This window comes from Phoca vitulina, unplaced genomic scaffold, assembly GCF_004348235.1.
Source record: "Phoca vitulina isolate PV1807 unplaced genomic scaffold, GSC_HSeal_1.0 scaffold14, whole genome shotgun sequence".
NCBI lineage: Eukaryota > Metazoa > Chordata > Mammalia > Carnivora > Phocidae > Phoca > Phoca vitulina.
Window position 1 is genome coordinate 31,169,091 of NW_022589717.1, and position 19,491 is coordinate 31,188,581.

At 38.1% G+C, this 19,491-nt stretch overlaps 1 protein-coding gene across 5 annotated transcripts in view; it reads left to right on the forward strand.

Moving 5' to 3' along the window:
* Positions 1-19,491, forward strand: part of GUCY1A1 (guanylate cyclase 1 soluble subunit alpha 1) — a 60,883-nt gene that overhangs the window by 23,549 nt on the left and 17,843 nt on the right. For 4 of the 5 annotated variants that reach the window (XM_032413049.1, XM_032413050.1, XM_032413051.1 and 1 more), the window contains 4 exons: positions 7,991-8,359; positions 11,941-12,002; positions 16,096-16,154; positions 17,490-18,199. In XM_032413049.1, the coding sequence (XP_032268940.1) occupies positions 8,105-8,359; positions 11,941-12,002; positions 16,096-16,154; positions 17,490-18,199 (1,086 nt within the window). In that variant the 5' untranslated portion in view covers positions 7,991-8,104. Of the gene's footprint in view, positions 1-813; positions 2,308-7,990; positions 8,360-11,940; positions 12,003-16,095; positions 16,155-17,489; positions 18,200-19,491 lie in introns of those variants that run through there. The other variant, XM_032413052.1, reaches the window with a different exon arrangement.

Genomic DNA, 19,491 nt, shown 5'->3' on the forward strand with positions numbered 1-19,491 from the left:
AGGCTGGGTTAGAAGACTCATGAGGGTCATTATTGTGTCTTCCAGAGTCTCCTTTCCAAATATGACAGGTTAAAGCCCAGATAATTCTATTTTCCTCTACCAGAGGGTGAATTCTGTGCTAGTCCAGTCACCCCTTTCTTCCCATCAAAGATGAGGCCACTTTGATATCTCCTCATTGTTAAAATGTTAATTCAAATGCTCCACAGATGTGACAGTCAAAACCGGAATCCACTTTATTCTTGTTAGAAACCTCGGCATCTCCTATTTTAATCAGACTCTGGGTGACTTAATTTGATTTCACAAATATCCTAAAATTAACATGCTAATTAATCTCTCCCTACCCATCTCTTAAATCTTTCTACCAAATAAGTACACACTGAGAAGTTAAGTACATAAAAGGGTTAACGCTGAATCAATATTGAGAACAGTTAGCTTATGAAAGCAGTGATTGAAGGCAAGATTGTTTGTATAACAATACGAATCATTTGTCAACCTAGCATTCTAGGAAAAGAAAATCAGATACCACAGAATTTCTATTTCAGTTACAGGTTTATTTTGTTTAAAAATTTTTCCACATTAGGAATAATGTGGATTTACAGAAAATAATATGTACTTCAGTGATGTAAGGTTTGCTTGATTTATATCACAGGCTTGGTTTCATGAGTGGAAAAACAGATTTAAAATCTAACATAGTCCATCAATTTATTCTAATATTTTATTAAAGAAATTTGGCATGCAACTTACTAGCTAATGGAATTATATAAGATAAGACCAAATTAGAATCTTACTCTTCTGGGCTATGCTGTAAACTCTATTATTTTGTAATCCAATAAAAGAAACCCTAATTACTGACGTAGATATTATTTTCTTGGTATGCATTAATGTTCTTCAAGTGGAGGATGTTTTCCAAATTTGTAGAGTACCAAGCACCTGCTATATATTAGAGTTCCCTTAAACTGGCTTTGAAAGGAAATAGGAAAGGTGTCATAGGTATAAGACATGACTTGATCTTTCTGAGGAAATAGAATAAATTTGTCAATCTTTTATTTAGTGACTTCTTTTAGCATGATTCTCTTGTACAATGTCTTTGCATAGATTTTTTTCTAATCCTTCATACATCCCTGTTTCATCACCATTTTACCATTTTAGAGTTGAGGTAACAGAAACTCAGTGAAATTAAGAAACCTGTCCAGTGTTGCACTACTGCTAAGTAGGAATTGTGATAGTCAACATTAGTCATTACATGTTGGCCGCAGGTACTTGTCTAAGTGCTTTACATTTATCAATTTGTTTACTTTCATAACATATTTATGAGACAGTTGCTTTTAGCATCCCTGTTTTCCAGATGGAGAAAGCGGAGGTGGAAGTTAAGAACTTAACCAAGGTCACAGAGCTGGTAGATGGTAGAGGCAAGGAGCAGACACAGACTCTCTGGTCCCAGAGCCTGAGCTAGGTCATTCTATACTAACCGTACTACCTCAGGGCACGACTCTGCATGGCCCCAACATTTGTGTGAACTGATCTCTCCAAGCATGAAGTCTCTCTCATACTAATCATCTTCAGAGATATAGATATAAATATATAATCTCAGACACTTAAAAAAGTCATCATTGCACAAGAGGGCAAATAAGTGTGTATGTGTATGTACACATGTATATGAAATCCAAGATGTGTTTCCAGGTCTTCCTGATTGGCCGAAATTAAAAAGAAAAGAAAATGGAGAAGTTCTGATGTTAGATGGTCATTAGTTTTATCTTGCTACTTAACTGAAATGTATCAATCAGCCCAATTGTTTAATCATCATGGACTTGTTTTCATTTTAAAAGGTTCATCAGGCTGTATTACCTATATCATAATGGACTCTGTAGACTCTTCAAGAATGTGACCTTACTGAGTGTCTTTTCTAGGTAGTTAAGTCAGCTTTTTGCCTTACTTGCAAATTTAAACCAAACATTGCTGGGAGTACAGGCATTTCTAAAACAACACCATGTATGCGTTCCTGAAAAACCTCATATGCTGCAAAACTGCACTAAAAATAAAAGGACTTGTGGGAAGAAAATGTGTTAGGGTGAAACCAGTTGGCACGATGAGCACCAACAAAAGCAATAACAATCATAAAAGCTATACCAGCTTAGGTAAAAAGACTGGTTGCATTCTAAGGAATTCTAAGGAATACTGCGCTACTGCAATTAACAATGGGCCTGACATTAGGGGAAAAGGTGAAAGTAGTTTGATCGGAAGGAACTATAAGGAAGTTCTGAGCCTGCTGAGCTATGGAGCTGAGGAAGAAAATAGAGGAAAACGGTGGTAAGTACTTCCAAGACGCGACGTGAGGTCAGCTGAGCTGGGAGGAAGAAGGTGGAGTGGTTGGAGATCCAGCATAACTGCTACTTTATACAAACATTATTCCCCTCTTTATGACTGCATATGAGCCAGTTTACATCACAGAAATACACAGGATTTATCTGAAAATAGATAAAAACAAAATGGCTTTTTATGGTGTAAAAAGGAATTCCATTTCGCATGTAACTCCTTTCATGCTAATTGTTATATGTTCAGTAAATATATTTTTAAATGACTAAGTCTCTAAGGAACTATTTTAGTAGTAAAACAATGATGGGAATCACAGAAATAGCTACAGGAAATTGTTTTATATATTTCAGGAGCAAAATATTGAAATATTTATCTGATTTCCTTATGACCTACATGACTTACTGTAAGTGGTAATGATATTTAATTTGAAGACATACTAACTGCATGTATTCAAATTTCAGTGATAGTCACACTAGAAAGTCTTAAACATAGAGATTTAGGATTTATAGTCCCAAAGGTTTAGTTCTTTAGTTATAAAACATTCTGTAAACATTTTGATATAAAAACTGAGAATCTCAGAGTTAAAATCTCCCTACTATAGACTATCCTAAACTCTGCTATTACTTCAAAGATGTCAGAGAATTGCTCCCAATTCTAATGAAAAAAGATTGTGAATCATACCCACCTTATTTTTAATGGAGAATTAATACAGTTTGGGGCACCTGAGTGCCTCAGTCGATTGAGCATCTGACTCTTAATTTTGGCTCGGGTCGTGATCGCGGGGTCCTGAGATTGAGCCCCATGTGGGTCTCTGTGCTCAGGGGAGTCCGCTTCTCTCCCTCTCTCTGCCCGTCCCCTCACACTTTTTCTCTCTCTCTCTCAAATAAATAAATAAATCATAAAAAAAAGAAAATACCGTTTGTTAAACTAGAATTATCAGTATTAAATAAAATTATTGTCATAATTATTATTAAACATAAGCTGTATGGATACTGTAGCTTTGGTGAGGCAGTTGCCATCAGGCGAGGGGGGATTTCTGGCATTTTGGTCTCTAGAACTGAGGTTGCCATTGCCCTTAGAGTTGACTTCTTTGTTTTGGGAAGGTTGACTGTATGGGCTCTCCAGTTACAAAAATTCAAAGTAAGTACCCTACACTCTTCTTAAAGATAGCTGGAAACACCTTACACTTGCACGCGGATGCAGTCTTGGAAGGTGAATGCTCTGTTCTATAACATAAACTGGAGTCAGCTTTCCCACATCTGGGCTTTTGAAGAAGGAGAAATTACTTTCCAAAAGGAGATTTTAGCAAGAGAATTGGAGCACACTGACTCCCACAAGGTGTTATGTAATAGTGAAAACCCAAATTCTGGGCTCAGTTATGATTGAATAACCAAAGTCATAGGAAATGGATCATGGACCCTTTTGATTGCTCTCCATGGGCCCTAGAGTCTTTTCTTCACTGTGGTATTGAGAAGTAAAGTCAGAGGAATATGTCTTCACTGTCCTTCAGCTCCCATATCCAGTCAATAGCTAAGGGCTGTAGATTTCTACTTGAAATACTCTGGAATTGATCCACTCTTTCATGCTAAGGTCATTATTTTAGTCCAACCCAGATCAGCCACCTGTCCAACTCTAACACATTTCTCATTCTCCATTCCAAATAATCCTTTAAAAGTACAATCTAACCTATTCACATTCTTACATCTTAGTCTTTCAGGTGGTTGCTCATAGAATAGTTTTTCTTTGTTTAACAAGGTTTAGAGAGCCCTCCACAATCTTGCCCTCTGCCTGTCTCAGCTACCTCCACCATCACCTTGCTCTCCCTGAGCCCATGCTCTAGCCATGCTGGAATTATTTCAGTTCCTAGAACATAGCTAGGTCTGTCTTGGCCCCCAAGCATGCTGTTCTGTTTGGAACTCTCTTGACCTAGTTCAGGGTCACAGCTCCGCTCAGATGTCTCTTCCTCCTGGGACTGGGTTTGGATCCCTGATTTGCACTCTGAGAGCACTCACTTGCCCTTTTCCTTTATGTAGCATGGATCACACGTGGAACTGATATGTCAGAAATAGTTCTGCTGCCAGATTGTGAACTCCAAGAGGGCAGGCAATGTCCTTTTTTCACTTCTTTGTCCCTGTGCCTGGAAGAAGGCCTGACACATAGTATAGGCCACCGCAAATACCTGTTGAACAGAATGAAAAGTGAATGACGTAGAAGTATCAAAGAATCTGTGGGAGTGGAGATTATGAAAAAGAAAAGGCAAATGGCACTTGAGAATTCGTCAACTATGTTAAAAGCCAGAAGGTTCATGATCTTTAACTTTTCAGAGGTTATCGTGTCAGGGTGTCAGTAACTCAGTGGAAGCAAAAGCCAGGGAATTGTAGACTTAGGAATAAATTATTTTTTAAGGAAGTGAACACAGCACCTAAGGCCTCATCTTTCAAGAAGTGTGACCATAAGGGGGAACAGGGATGAGATGAAACACTCTGACATTGGCTTGCTTTTTTTTTTTTTTTAAACTTAGTACTGGAGTGACTTGGACATTCTTACCAGTTTTTCTAGTACTTTGTCCTGGTTTCCTGATAGATCACAGGAGAAAGTTCTACAAATATTTCCCACTGAAAAATGAAAAGAAACACATTATGAAAGGCTGATTTATGGAGTTTTATTTAATTTTTTTTTATTTTTGAAGAAGAAAGACTTTTTAGATTTCTGGTCTACCTGAAAATTAAGCTTGACACCAATTTATGAAAATGGTGATGAGTCTGTGCTGCTGTATGCAAACTTCATCCTCACTAAGGCACTTTTTGTTTCTAAGTTCTCTTCTCCTTTCAGCTACTCTTAAAAATTTCAACTTTGGAATTTGATCTTAAAACACTTACATCTCTTTAACCACAGATTTTGGCATGGCTAGGTGCTAGGCCTGAAATTGGACATTGACTATAACTATTTGCTTTCACTATAGAGACTTAGTTCTTAGGCTCCTCCCACTATCCCAATTTCTAATTTGAAATCTGCTCTTTAAGACCTGCTGTCGTAAAAGAGGTTTTCTGTGTCAAAGTCCTTATGGGGTATTTTCTCTCAGATCTTGGTATAAGTAGAAAACAAGATTTTGTGTGTAACTCTAGAGTTGAAATGATGGACAGCCCCCTTACCTGAACAATCACGCATCCTGGTTATTAATATGAGGCCAGTAGCTGGGTCATTATTCTCACCATAGCAGAGTTAATCACTTACTAGTAAAAGGGAGAGAGCATTCAATACATTTGAAGGCTGTTTAATCATCAACCTCGGGGATGGCAAATACCTCTCCGAGTTTCTGAGAACATATATCCCACTGCTCGCCAAGGCCTTGTCACCAAGTTTATTACTTTAATTAATTTGTTTTTCCCTTACCATGTTACTCGCATTTCTACAACCATCTATGTACTGAGTTCAGCCACTGACCAAACCATTTCCAAAGTCACTGCTAATGTTACACATGAAAATCATCACTTGTTTAGTTGAAGAACGTATTCTGTATTCCTAGCAGGCAAACACAAGACAAACATAGGTTTCCAAGGTATCAGCACTGAGTGCATCTGTTTCGTAATGTAATTTCATCAGTTGAGCAGATGAAGAATGCTAATTAGCTTGTTTACACATATGTGATTTAATGAGACTAAACACTTAACTGATCTTAAAGTAAGCACAACTTGTTTCCTGTTGCTGTTTTTACTTAATAAAAAACAGTGTTAGACACATTTTCTGGAAATTATAGTGCTGTGCAATATAGGAGAAGAAAGAATTTCAAGGTTGACTGGTCGGTTTTATTCTTCTGCAGCGAGATTGAATAGGAGGCTGAGAATCAAAATATTGGGTTTGGGAACAAGGGTTGAAATCCAACATTAATGAGAAGGTTAAACTTAGTGGGAGACTTTATCATAAACTGTATTATGTCAAACCCCTAAGTCCCAAACTAAAATTCTGATATGTACTACCAGAATAACTTATTTTAAGGAAAAATTCTATTCCTTCATCAGATCCAATCTAAAATTTGTTTTTTTTTGTTGCTTTCCTTTTTTTTTTGAGTACTCTCTTCTTCTAGTTATTATAATTATCTTTTGATATAACTGAAATCATGGCATTCAGTTAATATAGCTCTTTTTCCTGAAAATTAATATAAAATAATGGTATTGTAATTTTTATAGTTATTTAATATTATCTACTATGCTGCCTTTTTTTACTTTCAAGTTGTACAAAACTGGATCCACATAGGCTGCTATATTTTGGAGGTGGGGTGGGTAGAGGAGATGAGGAAGTAACTCTGGTCCTACAGGCAGAATTCTGTTTGGATTAAAATGCTTCAGTTAACCTGCTCAGCTTTCTATTACCAGAGGTCAGCAAGCTATGGCTGATCCAAATCGATAGGGTGAATCTGAGGGCCAAATCCACAGCAAATTGTTTTTGCAAATAAAGTTTTATTGGAACACATCCATTCCATTCCTTTGTATATCAGCTGTGGTTGCATTCATGCTGCAATGGCAGGAGTTAAGTCACTGATAGAAACCCACAAAGCTGAAATTATCTACTCTCTGGCCTTTTACAGAAAGGTCTACTGTCCACTGATCTAAAGCATGTATGAGAATGGAAGTTAGTGAGTAATAGTTACGTTCAGATGCATTAAAGACTGAGTAACATCTATTTTCTCAGAATTGAATCATAAAATAAATGTGGTTGAGAGCCTGGGATTTCTAGGACTCCAAGTAACCATTCCCTCTATCACCAAATTACCTTTGGGTCACTCAGTAGCCTGCTGAGAGAACTCCCTATTCTATTCTGGCAGAAAATGTCTTCTGCTCGTGAATAGATAGGATCTTCCTTGTATAGATAGGATCTTCCTTGTATCTTCTTGAAGATTCATAAATTACATGTGATCACAGATTTGGGGGAGGACTTTAAGTAGAGAGTAGCAGCAACTTCTTGGTTTACTCCAGTGTCATCTAGATTCAGATCCAGAGGCCCCTGCAAATCCCATGGCATGATCTTAGAGGAGTTCTTCGAAAAAAAAATTATTTGTTTTTCATTTTGATGATATTTTAAAATTATTTTGCTATTTATAGAAACAAGTATCTTCTTTTGCAGTAATCATTTCAATTAATCTTTTTTCATCTGAAACTCAGTATTTCAGATCCAAAAACATGTACTTGAGCATCACTACATATATATATATTTTTTTTTTTTTTCCTTTAAATATTGGGAGACACTGGTTTCTGCTATTCTGATTTTTCAGAAAGGAGAGCATAATGAGAATGTAGTACTTAGCCCTAAGACATAGATTTATACTTGGCTTTTGTCATAAAACCATTAAGTTCCACTCTTGTGGAATCAAACTAGCCCGAATGGGCTATAAAAATGGAAATCAGTCATTTGTGGTAGGGACATTTGGGAGAAAATTATGCTCCATTCGAAAAATATTAAAACCAAGTATTTTACTAGGATACTAAAATGCACACATAGCAAATAAAGACCTTTACCAAATGGTTCATCCATTTTGGAACTGACACGTCCACCAGAATTTTCTTCTTACTTGAAAATACATATGAATGTATGGTCTTTGATTTTTTACACCTCTCTTTTTCTGTTTTTGTAAGTATACAAAATCACGTGTCTTTCTGTTCTGACTTTCTACTACCCATAGACACCCCAGTCACCAGTATCCTTGATCTGCTAGTGGCTTCCGCTGGTCAGTCCCACATAAGAAGAACGGCTCACCCAGAGGTGCTCTGCAGCAGGGTGAGAGGCTACTAACACCATGTTCTGCACAAAGCTGAAGGATCTCAAGATCACAGGGGAATGCCCTTTGTCCTTACTGGCACCTGGGCAGGTTCCCAAGGAGCCGGGGGAAGAGATAGCAGGAAGCTCAGAGAGTGGCAAAGCAACTCTGCCCATCTGTCAGGATGTCCCTGAGAAGAATGTACAAAGAAGTCTTCCTCAAAGAAAGACCAGTAGGAGCCGAGTCTATCTTCATACGTTAGCGGAGAGTATTTGTAAACTGATTTTTCCCGAGGTGAGTGCTTGCCCTTTTGAGATTTTACTGATATTTTGAAAATTGTAAAAGAATATTTTTTAAGGAAAATGTTAACCCTTGCTTTCTCACTTGCAAGGCTATAAGAAATGTGGACTATTTCCTGGAAACGTATAAAACCATTTCCTGGAAACGTATAAAACCATTTCTTGAAAGCAATCATGTTCTTAAATTATGCTTAATCTTAATCAATGTTTAAGATCTTGAATTCTTTTCAACAGGATCCTGCACTCTGATGAGCTTTATGACTTTGAGTAACCACTTAGCCCCTCTTATCCTCAGCTTCCTTATCTGTGAAATGGTGGTAATAACAGTACCTACTCCCTAGAGTTTTGATGAGCGCGAAGGGACTTAATCCATGACTCTTGCCATACCATAAGTGCCTGTTAGTTGTTAGCTATTATCTTAAAATTAAATTCCTTGAAGAATAACTTATCTTCTACTCATTTTCTTCTAATTCCAAAAAGCATCGTATGTTCCCTGCCATTTGTTGAGGTGGGAAAATCTCCCTTTTCCTCCTCCGGCTCTGCGTCTGAAGTCTCTGCACAAGCCAGGCTTGACCTGTTTCCTTGAGTCAGAGTCATGGCCCCATGCTTGCACATTAGCTCGGACACTTCTTGATCTAGCTCTGTGAGCTGTGTAGCCTCATGCCCCTTTGAGATCTGGAGCACCTTCTGTCAATCCACCTATAAGAGAATCCTGGGGACAGGGCACGTACCTAATGAAGTCACATATCTTAGGAATAGAGGGATATGTGGAGAGCTCCTCTCCCCCTGCAGGGCTAACAAGAAGAGCAGCTGACAAGTCTTCATGATGTCTTCTTCCCTCTGGCAGTGTTCACAGTTTTATATAAACTCACTTAATCTGAGAGATTGGACATTGATCTAATCTGACTCCAGCTATAATAATCCACTGAACATTTTTAATTCACCCAACACCCACCCTTTGCTTTGTGTGGAGCACTGAAGAAGCACAGACTGCTGACTTTTAAAACTTAAAGGAACTTCAAAGGTAATCTTGTTTCATTTCCAGGAAGGACTTAGGGAGGTTAAACGACTTGACTAAAGTCACACATCTGCCGAAGGGCAGAGCATTACTCCTGTCAACAGTATGGCTAGGGTGACTGAGAAAGAAGGGACTAGCACTGAAGCTTGAAGATGGAGAAATTAGAATCAACAGAGAGTTGAGGGAACTTACTTCAAATACAGTTTTAACACAATAGGACTTTGGTTAATGGCCTTTGACATGGAAATATTTCATTATTCTCACCCCACCCCAGTTACTGGGCAGCCAGCTTTGGCTGGGATGGGCGACATCATACTTCATAGGGAGTTGGTTGGCATCATCGTCTGGGAAGTGGTTGGGACTCTCATTTCCAAGAACAGAGTGAGACACACAGAGATGAACAGATGGTGAGGATGGGAAAGCTGGAGGGCTCCCATGCCTTCCCTGGGTCCTGTCATTACCATGTTGGCTTCATTATTGTGTTAGATAAATTTTGAATTCCTGCCATTGAAGTCAGACACACGTCAGAATCTCTTTTAAAAACATTCTGGGGGCGCCTGGGTGGCTCAGTCGGTTGGGCGTCTGCCTTTGGCTCGGGTCGTGATCTCAGGATCGAGCCCCGCATCGGGCTCCCTGCTCAGTGGGAAGCCTGCTTCTCCCTCTGCCTGCTGCTCCCCCTGCTTGTGCATGCTCTCTCTCAAATAAATAAATAAAGTCTTCAAAAAATTTAAAAAAAATATTAAAAACATTCTGAATACCAACTCTAAATGATATTTTACCTTTTTTTCTTTTTCTTCATTTGGAATAATCTGTGTTGTTCGTGAACTCATAGGAATAAAAATCAAAATTTGACTAGAGCGTCATGTAGCAGGGAAGGCAAAGCTGTAGGAACTCTAGGGGGTAAAAGGGGTACATTTGGCATTAATGACTAGAACTCTGACAACTGAGACCATTTGCCTTATAACAGTACTTGCTGGATGCATTTGGACTATGTAGTGATGAGTGTAGGTCACTTCATCAACTGTCCAAACATCAGCATGTCTTTGATCAAATACAACTTTTTTTTTTCACTGATTCTTTTTTATGTGGACAGATTTAATGCTTAGCCTACTGTTTAGTTTCAATTCTATCAGCAACCTAAAGGAGAGACTCAGAACGGCATTTGACAGCATTATAGTTCTTGTTTTAGATAATTAGATTTAACTCTGCAGTCATGGTGTTTTGGGTTTGTTTGGGGTTTTTTTGGCAGGGGAGGGGGCAAGTATCCTTAGAAGATTTAGAGTGGGGAGATGTCATTCCAGAGTAGTGGAATAAAAGGGCCTGAAAAGGTGTTATTGCTCATCCAATGCAAACTTTTCATTTCTGTTTTTTCCAATAAATTCCAGATTTTTTCCCTAAGCTCTATATGCACTTTAAAACTAAAAATTCTTTCCATAACTCATTTTATTAAAACAGAAGCTTGCTCTATTTTGCTTAACTCCACTGCCTCACTTGACCAGTGGGAACTGTAAGAGGGATATAAATAGTTCTTAGGGAAAAAGGAATTTCCCAACTTGGAACATAACCAGAAAATTCTTTACTTTCCTCTGGGCAAACCATAGAAAGAATCAACAGTTATATATACACTTATAGATACATATGGTTTTTATATGGAATGCAAAACATTGGCAGCCCTGCTAACCAACGCTGTAAGTCCTACTTACCAACTAGTTAGAGAAAATAAGCTGTTAACAGAGATTAATAGATCGTCAAGTATTTATGAAGTATGGAGGCTTATATACAAATATAAGCAATATATACAAATAACTTACAATGTGGAAAAACTCATGAAATACTCGGAAATCAATAAAAGAGAGTAAACGTGTAAGTATTTGATGAAAATAATTAGTTCAAAGAAAGGAGATTAGTACAAGTTTGGGTAAATGCAAGATTTGTTTCAAATCAGGGATCAACTGACCTTGGTGAAAGCTTGGATTTAAGGTATTAGAGAAAGGGGAAAGACAGAGATAGCTCCAGAGTTTTCTAGGCCAGGACATGTAAATGAAATATGAAACATAAATTCGCATTTGTAGTTGAGAAAATCAGCAGGGGGGCCGGGTGTAGGGTTTGTGAAGAGAACAGGAATTTGGTTGGCTCGAGCCACGCTGAGATTGAAGCGTTGGCAGCACATCCAAGAGGATTTCCTGACCCAGCGGAAGTGGTGCTCACAATTCCTTCGTGGAAGACCTGGCATTACCAACTGGAGTCTTCTATTTGGATTCCGATTCAGGCTGACCTTGTTTTGTGGCTGTCAGTGAGACCACCCACAAAGTGCGAAGCCTGGGAGCCACAGTCCACATCAACCAAACTCAAATTAGTCAAAGCTCATTGTTTCTTCCCAGAGTTGAGAAATTTATGGAAAATCAGTCTCCGTTTACAAAGCGTAAATTCACCGCACTCATCAGTAAAGTAATCATGTTTCTGCTTGATAGAAAAACTTCCAGGACAAATGTTTAAAATATCTATCTTCAAGTAAATTGTTGAAGGGAACGTTTAAAACTTTTCTTCTCAATTTTTAGTTGGAGCGGCTGAACCTTGCACTTCAGAGGACACTGGCGAAACACAAACTAAAAGAAAGCAGGTAAACTGAACCACTTTAGGTTGTGTGAACCTCCCATTACACTTAACTGATAATCACTGCAAATAGACACCACTCAGGGAATGCGTCGACATTTTTCGAATCACTGTGGTATTCGAGAAACTGGACTAAGTGTTTTAACTGCCACTAATCTGAAAGTAAGTGCATTTATTTTTCACATTGAATACATCCCTGAGCTCAGATTTATATAAAATGTTTAGGATTTTACAGCTGTTCAGGAAAAGGTAGAACTGAGTTTCAAGCCTGAGTTTTTCAGGAGCCCATGATTTTAACTATGTTGCCATATACTGCTGCTTTTAACAAGCTATAAAGCCTATTCTTTCCTACTAGAGGTAATGTCAATACTTCACAGGTAAGGCAGGGATCCCAGATGATCAGTACAGACTCCTGTCAAAAGGTGGAGCAGGGTCCCAGTGCAGGGGAGGGGGGAGGGGGGCACCTCCCGCACACGTCAAACTTTCAGCTGCTGCAGCAGGAGGAGATTGAAAAAGAATCAAAGTTGGGAGGGTGGTTGAAAGGGAGGGGTTGGGGCGCCTGGGTGGCTCAGTCGTTAAGCGTCTGCCTTCGGCTCAGGTCATGGTCCCAGGGTCCTGGGATCGAGCCCCGCATCGGGCTCCCTGCTCCGCGGGAAGCCTGCTTCTCCCTCTGCCACTCCCCCTGCTTGTGTTCCCTCTCTCGCTGTGTCTCTCTCTGTCAAATAAATAAATAAAATCTTTAAAAATAAATAAATGAAAGGGAGAGGTTGACTCAGGGGGCTTGAGGCAACAGCTGTTTATCAGTCCTAAGGGAAGTGTTTCCACATTTTTGTAACCCCTTTGGTTATATTTGTGGGCACTGGCTGAGTATCAGTTCCATCTATACTTTTTTCTTGAACTCTGTCTTTGAAATTTGTTTAAAGAAAGGGTTTAAAGGATTAATATATAAGATGGTTCGTTTTTTTTTTTTTTAAGCCGCTTTCTAGAGTTAATTTTTTCAAATACATCTTGGCACATTTACTGCTGGCGTGGAATTTGATTGGCCTTGTTTTTGATTCCTTGGAATCTCGAGGATTATTTCATTTGTAAATAATAGAATAAATACTTGGGTTCAAATTTGCAGAATTGAACATTGCAGCTTTGCAAACCAACACCGTTGTCGGGAATATGTTATACATTCATTCATCTGCCTATTTCTCATGAGTGGGTTATCTGTCCTTCATTTTCCCTGTTGACTAACTGGTCCCAGACTGCAGACAGCGGGCAAGCCAGAACGGGTCAGGAGGGTTCCAGAAGGAGAGAGTGTGAATCTCTGTGTCTGACAGAAGCTTTGTTTACACAAGTGATAGGAAAAGCATTCCAGAATGCCTCTGACCTCAATTCTCAGTCAAGCTGATAAGATAGCCACCAGTCATTGTAGCTAGCTACTGTGTCTGTCTGCTTAAGTCCTTGGCAGCCAGTTGCCTCAAAATTGATTCTCAGGGCTTTGTGTTCTGAAATGTTCCAAGCCAGAGGCTGCAGGGGTTCAGTTAGGATGTATTCCCAGTGGTGTATCTCTTTAAAAATACCTCAAAACTTAAAAAAAAAAAATCATTTTATTTGGAAATCTGAAAAGCTTTTTTTTACCGTTTCCTTGATTTCTTAAAGAGCTGATCATACTTTTAAATTGTGCTAATGATAATTATTCAGTTGTTGAAATAAGATGACAAACCTTTTTTCTCATGACTGCCTGCTGATAGGCTAAATGGCTTCTTCTGCTTTGCTTTTTTTTAGTTCTTGGATATATTTTTTGTTTCCTTTTTCCCCCCATCTTCATTTTGGAAAGTCAGCTGCCATTTCTACTGCTCTCAGCCTGCCAACCACTGAACATAACTCTTTTTTTGGACTATTTATTATCTTATATGATTTGAAAAGAAAAAATCAATATATTAAACAATAAACTGTCCCTAAATGAAGACTGGAGCCCTCTGCTCCCCACCTTTTAAGTGAATGAATTTTAATACAGTCATTGTGATATCTCTCTGGGTTGGTTTCACAGAGAGCTTTTGCTTTGTTTCTTTTCCTGGGAATCTTCTTTTTTTTTTTTTTTTTTAAAGATTTTATTTATTCATTTGAGACACAGAGATAGAGAGAGAGAGAGCATGAGAGGGGAGAGGCAGAGGCAGAGGGAGAAGCAGGCTCCCCGCTGAGCCAGGAGCCGGATGCGGGGTTCGATCTCAGGACCCTGGGATCATGACCTGAGCTGAAGGCAGACGCTTAACCATCTGAGCCACCCAGGCACCCCTTCCTGGGATCTTCTGATCACATCAGCATATCTGTGCATGGCTGGTATGTGTGTGTGAGTGTGTGTATGTGTATATGTGTGTGTGTATGTGTGTGTGTGTGTATGTGTGTGTGTGTACAAGCACACCCACATTTGTGGGCACATATGCAGGTTTAGTCTCTTTTTCTAAAGGTCAAGACAGAGAACTTATTTTTATTTGAATTATGTGCTGTTTGCACTCAGTTTTGCTCACATCTCATATCATGGGTGCAGGGAATTGGCAGAATTAGGGTTCTCTGAGCAGAAATGCTCTCATTCTTTAGGAAAACAAAACAGGAATTGCTTAAATGAGAAAAATAAGCAAATTTGAAGAAGATTAACATAAAATAATATATAAGAAGAAGTTTGGGGATATCTAGACTCACACTAAATATAAAATTAGATAGTGAACCTCAACCAATTTAGATAAGGAAATATTTCTACCTAGCATTTTAAACAGTTATAAGCAATGTACCTTTATGTGATAAAGTAGTGGACTGAGCAGTTTTCCTTCTTGAAAATATTTTGTTTTGAAACTTCTCTACATGTATTGTGTTTTATTGAAACCTGTTTAAAATTTAGATTTTTGCCTGTTTGTAAACTTGGCTTATCTAATGGTAAATTGAACTACAAATAGAACCTTAGGTGTCTTTTAACATGTGTTAGTAATTTGGTCATAACAAGTCATCACTATCAGAAATCATCAAAAAACAAATAGGCAAACATGAATCAATAAGTCATCTACTCAAATTACCAAAACTTTTTATCAGTCAAAATGTATGCTATTATATTATCAAATTCTGTGCTGTAAAAACCAATGCAGTAATTGAATAAAGAATAGATTTCTTTAGTTACTAATTTTTATACACATAGCTCAATGTAATAATGCTGGAGAGTTAAATATATAGAACCTTAAACTCAGAAGCAAGATATGCTACGTATTTGTTTTAGAAAAAAGATAGTGGGGGCACCTGGGTGGCTCAGTCCCTTAAGCGACTGCCTTCAGCTCAGGTCATGATCCCAGGGTCCTGGAATGGAACCCCAAGTCGGACTCTCTGTTCAACAAGGAGTGTCCTTCTCCCTCTGCCTGCTGCTCTCCCTGCTTGTGCCCTCTCTCTCTCTCTTTCTCTCACTGTCTCTGTCAAATAAATAAATAAAATTAAAAAAAAAAAAAGAAAAGAAAAAAGATAGTGGAACTTAAAAAGTGAAATCCATCAGTATGTAAATTTTTCTTCTTGGTTGTGTTATCAGAAAAACCCTGGGGGTGCCTGGGTGCCTCAGTTGGTTGAGCAACTGCCTTCGGCTCAGGTCACGATCCTGGAGTCCCGGGATCAAGTCCCACATCGGGCTCCCTGTTCAGCAGGGAGTCTGCTTCTCCCTCTGACCCTCCCCCTCTCGTGCTGTCTCTCTTTACCTCCCTCCCTCTCAAAAAAAAAAAAAAAATCTTTAAAAAAAAAAAAAAAGAAAAAAAAAGAAAAACCCTGGGCGGCTTTATTACCATCCTTACTTGCCCATTTCATACACTGGTTCCCTGCCAGTGTAAACCTCTACAGTATTAGCCTAGGTAAAGTTAACTTACAAGGTATATATGCTTCAAAAAAATGAGGAAACACTACAAATCAGGTATATTTTGGGGTTGCACATGTCATTGCTCCTTTCTTGTAAACTTGATAGTCACGATTTGCCTCTACAGAAAAGGCAGCTCAAACTATTTTCTGTCGTCATGTCTGTATGTTATAATCAGAAGTTGTAGCATTCATTTGTCAGTTTATAATTTAAGATGTTGACATATTTTCAGGATATCTTTGGAAAGAGAAGACTTGGAAAAAATAATTACAGACCACTCAATTGCAGCAGGTAATAGAATTGTTTAAGTATATGTAATTAGGGAGTAATTATTCTTACAGAACTAATATTTTACCTATAAACTAATATTTGCTATTAGTAGGAACATTTACCTGTAGAACTAAAATTTTCTCCTAAAATATTCATATTTATTTTTTGGTGACTTCCAGTGTGAAGTATTCAGTATTATGTATTGTGTTAACATAAAGAGTAATTCTTTTTCATGCTGTGTATTTTTGTTTGACCGAAAACATTTCCTCTTCTTTATAATGTTTATTTGCTGAGACATAGATAAGGCTGCATGGGAAGCTGACTCATAGACATTTACATGCTTTGGCCTTGAACTTAACTAAGTATTCTTCATTTATTCATGAAAAATTTTATTCAACAAAGTAAAATAAAGAATTTTTTTGAAGGTTGGAAGCAATCCTGGGAAAAAGGATTAGCAGAGTTCTCATATTAATGATTAGTTTGAGGGAAGCAAGTAGATGAGTAACTTTGTCGTACTGTCCTTTTCAAAGTTGGAGGACACGGACCAATGGGTTAAATCTTTCTGAAGATACAAGATACTAAGAATTTAATGATAATGGTGATGGCTGACATACTGAGCCCTTCCTGGGAGCTGGGCACTATTTTAAACATAGTCTCTCCACATCACAACAGTGCAATGGAAAGGGCACTATTGTTCTTCCAAATTACAGATGAGAGAAAAAATGATACACAAACTTTAAAGAATAAAGGAGATTAGGGAAGGAGAAGTTACAGGAAGTAAATTCCAAACAAATATTCAGGTAACATTAAACAACAAGAATGCTGTTTTGCTTAAAAAAAAAAAAAATTAAAAATGACTTTATATCATCTCTAAAGAAAAAAATGACAAAATTGAGTTTCATGACTGGTGACTTTAAATTCATTCCTGTTTGACATTCCTACTGCTGGAGGCCCTCCAAGTGGGGACAGTGCCCCTTCGCCAAGATGTACTGTGTTTGTCATTAACAGAATGACGGGAGAGCTTTTTCTGAAATGAACCTGATTCTGTAATACTGATTGTTCTTTTGTAAGAACAGTCTCTTCAGGGAGATTAAAAGTCGTATAGTATACTTAATTTATCATTCTTTTGTAATTAACTGATGGGGAATTTTTATTTGGCGTTTCCAGAATTGTAGAAACTCACCGACATAGATAATCTGAATATAGATGGCTAATTTTGGTGGAAACTCTTGTTACCAGACATAAAGGGGACCAGATCATCCCATCAAATGGTGTTAAAAATAGTAGTTAACTGTACTACAGCTCTTCCAGGAATGATAGAGTTGATATGGCAGAAAAGGTATTCTTTGCTTTCAGGAGTTCCAGTGGAAATCGTCAAAGAATCTCTCGGGGAAGAGCTTTTCAAAATATGTTACGAGGAAGACGAACACATCCTGGGTGTGGTTGGAGGAACCCTCAAAGATTTTTTAAATAGCTTCAGCACCCTTCTGAAACAGAGCGGCCACTACCAAGGAGCAGAAAAGAGAGGCGGGTTTGAGGACGCTTCCATTCTGTGCCTGGATAAAGATCAGGATTTCTTAAATGTATACTATTTTTTCCCTAAGAAAATCACGTCCCTGATTCTTCCTGGCATCATTAAGGCTGCTGCGCGCGTGTTGTACGAAACCGAAGTCGAAGTGTCTCTCCTGCCTCCCTGCTTCCGAAATGATTGCAGCGAGTTCGTCAATCAGCCCTATCTGTTGTATTCCCTTCACGTCAAAAGCACCAAACCATCCCTGTCCCCGGGCAAACCCCAGTCCTCACTGGTGATCCCCGCTTCCCTCTTCTGTAAGACCTTTCCTTTCCATTTCATGTTTGACAAGGACTTGACGATTCTGCAGTTTGGCCATGGCATTCGAAGGCTGATGAACAGGAGAGACTTTCAAGGAAAGCCGAATTTTGAAGAGTACTTTGAAATTCTGACTCCCAGAATCAACCAAACGTTTAGTGGAATCATGGCTATGTTGAACATGCAGTTTGTCATCCGAGTGAGGAGGTGGGACAACTCTGTGAAGAAATCTTCAAGGGTAAGGAAAATGTCATAGTAGTTGGAATATGAGAAATGATTTTATTTCTTGTTTAAGGACTAGAAACAAAAAGGTAGGAAGATAGGCATCACTTCAAACGTTTTGATGAAACACCGGTATGTTTGAGACAATTCTAATATAATTTTAAGGCTGACATAATTTAAAACAAAATCCTTTCATTCATTTGCTTGCTTACTTGATTCATTACTTCACAAATATTTATTGGATGCGGTCTACCTTTTAAAATCCTCTCAGAGTATTTTATAAGCCAAAGTAGATAAATATTTATATAAAAATATGCTTTCAATCATCATCAAATAGCTGGCAGTTTGGAGTAACAAGAGGCATTATTCTGCAACAAACAAAAACTACTTGTTTCTTAGAGGAGACAACTAAATGGACTTTTTAATCAATATTTAATAGACATGGAAAATCAATAACTTTTTAATTGTTAGAGAATGTTGTGGGGGTTGTTCTTATGGTAGAGAATTTGGGTAATTATTTAGTCCAAGGAAAGAGTTTGCAAAATCATAGTTGATGGTACAAGCAAAGCTAATATTCAGGCTTACATGCATATAACTTTTAAACGTGCATAATTCCAGGAGATGTGCAGTTTGTTCCCAAAATGAAAACAGTTTTACCACTTTTTATCATAAAAGCAATGTAGCTAAATGCTCAAAATAGGTAATACTTAAAGATGTTCACTGCAGCCAAAAAATCAAAGACGTTAGTTAGATACATTTTTTTGTGTGTGAAACATAACAAAATACTACTTGCAACTTCCTTTTTCTCACTAAACAACACATTTCCATGTCGTGAGGTATAGGCCTATTTCCTTTTTCCAAAGACTGTATAGAATCCCATTGTATGCTTGTCTCCTACCTAAGGACATTGGGGTTGATTTTACTCTTTGCTGCAGGGAACACACTTATACGTATTTGTTCTCACTCATACAGTAAACCAGGATGATCACCTACAGCCTCACGTCTCTCAAGGCTTCCTAGGTACAATCCTTTATGCTATCTGCTACTATGAAAAGAATATAATAGCAGAAGCATCAGCATTCCCCCTAGTGAGAAAGCCTTGAGGCAATAATTTTTTGCATTGTTTATTGAAAATCATGATCTCTATGTAGAGTTATTCCAATCTGTCCGTTCTTCAAATGCCCACGTGCATTTTAGAATGCACAGTACATTGGAACTATAAGAAAGCATATTGTTCCTTTTCAGCAGGTAGAAAAAAACCATTTAGACACAAAGGAATCACAACTGTATCTTCTGCCTTTCCTTTTG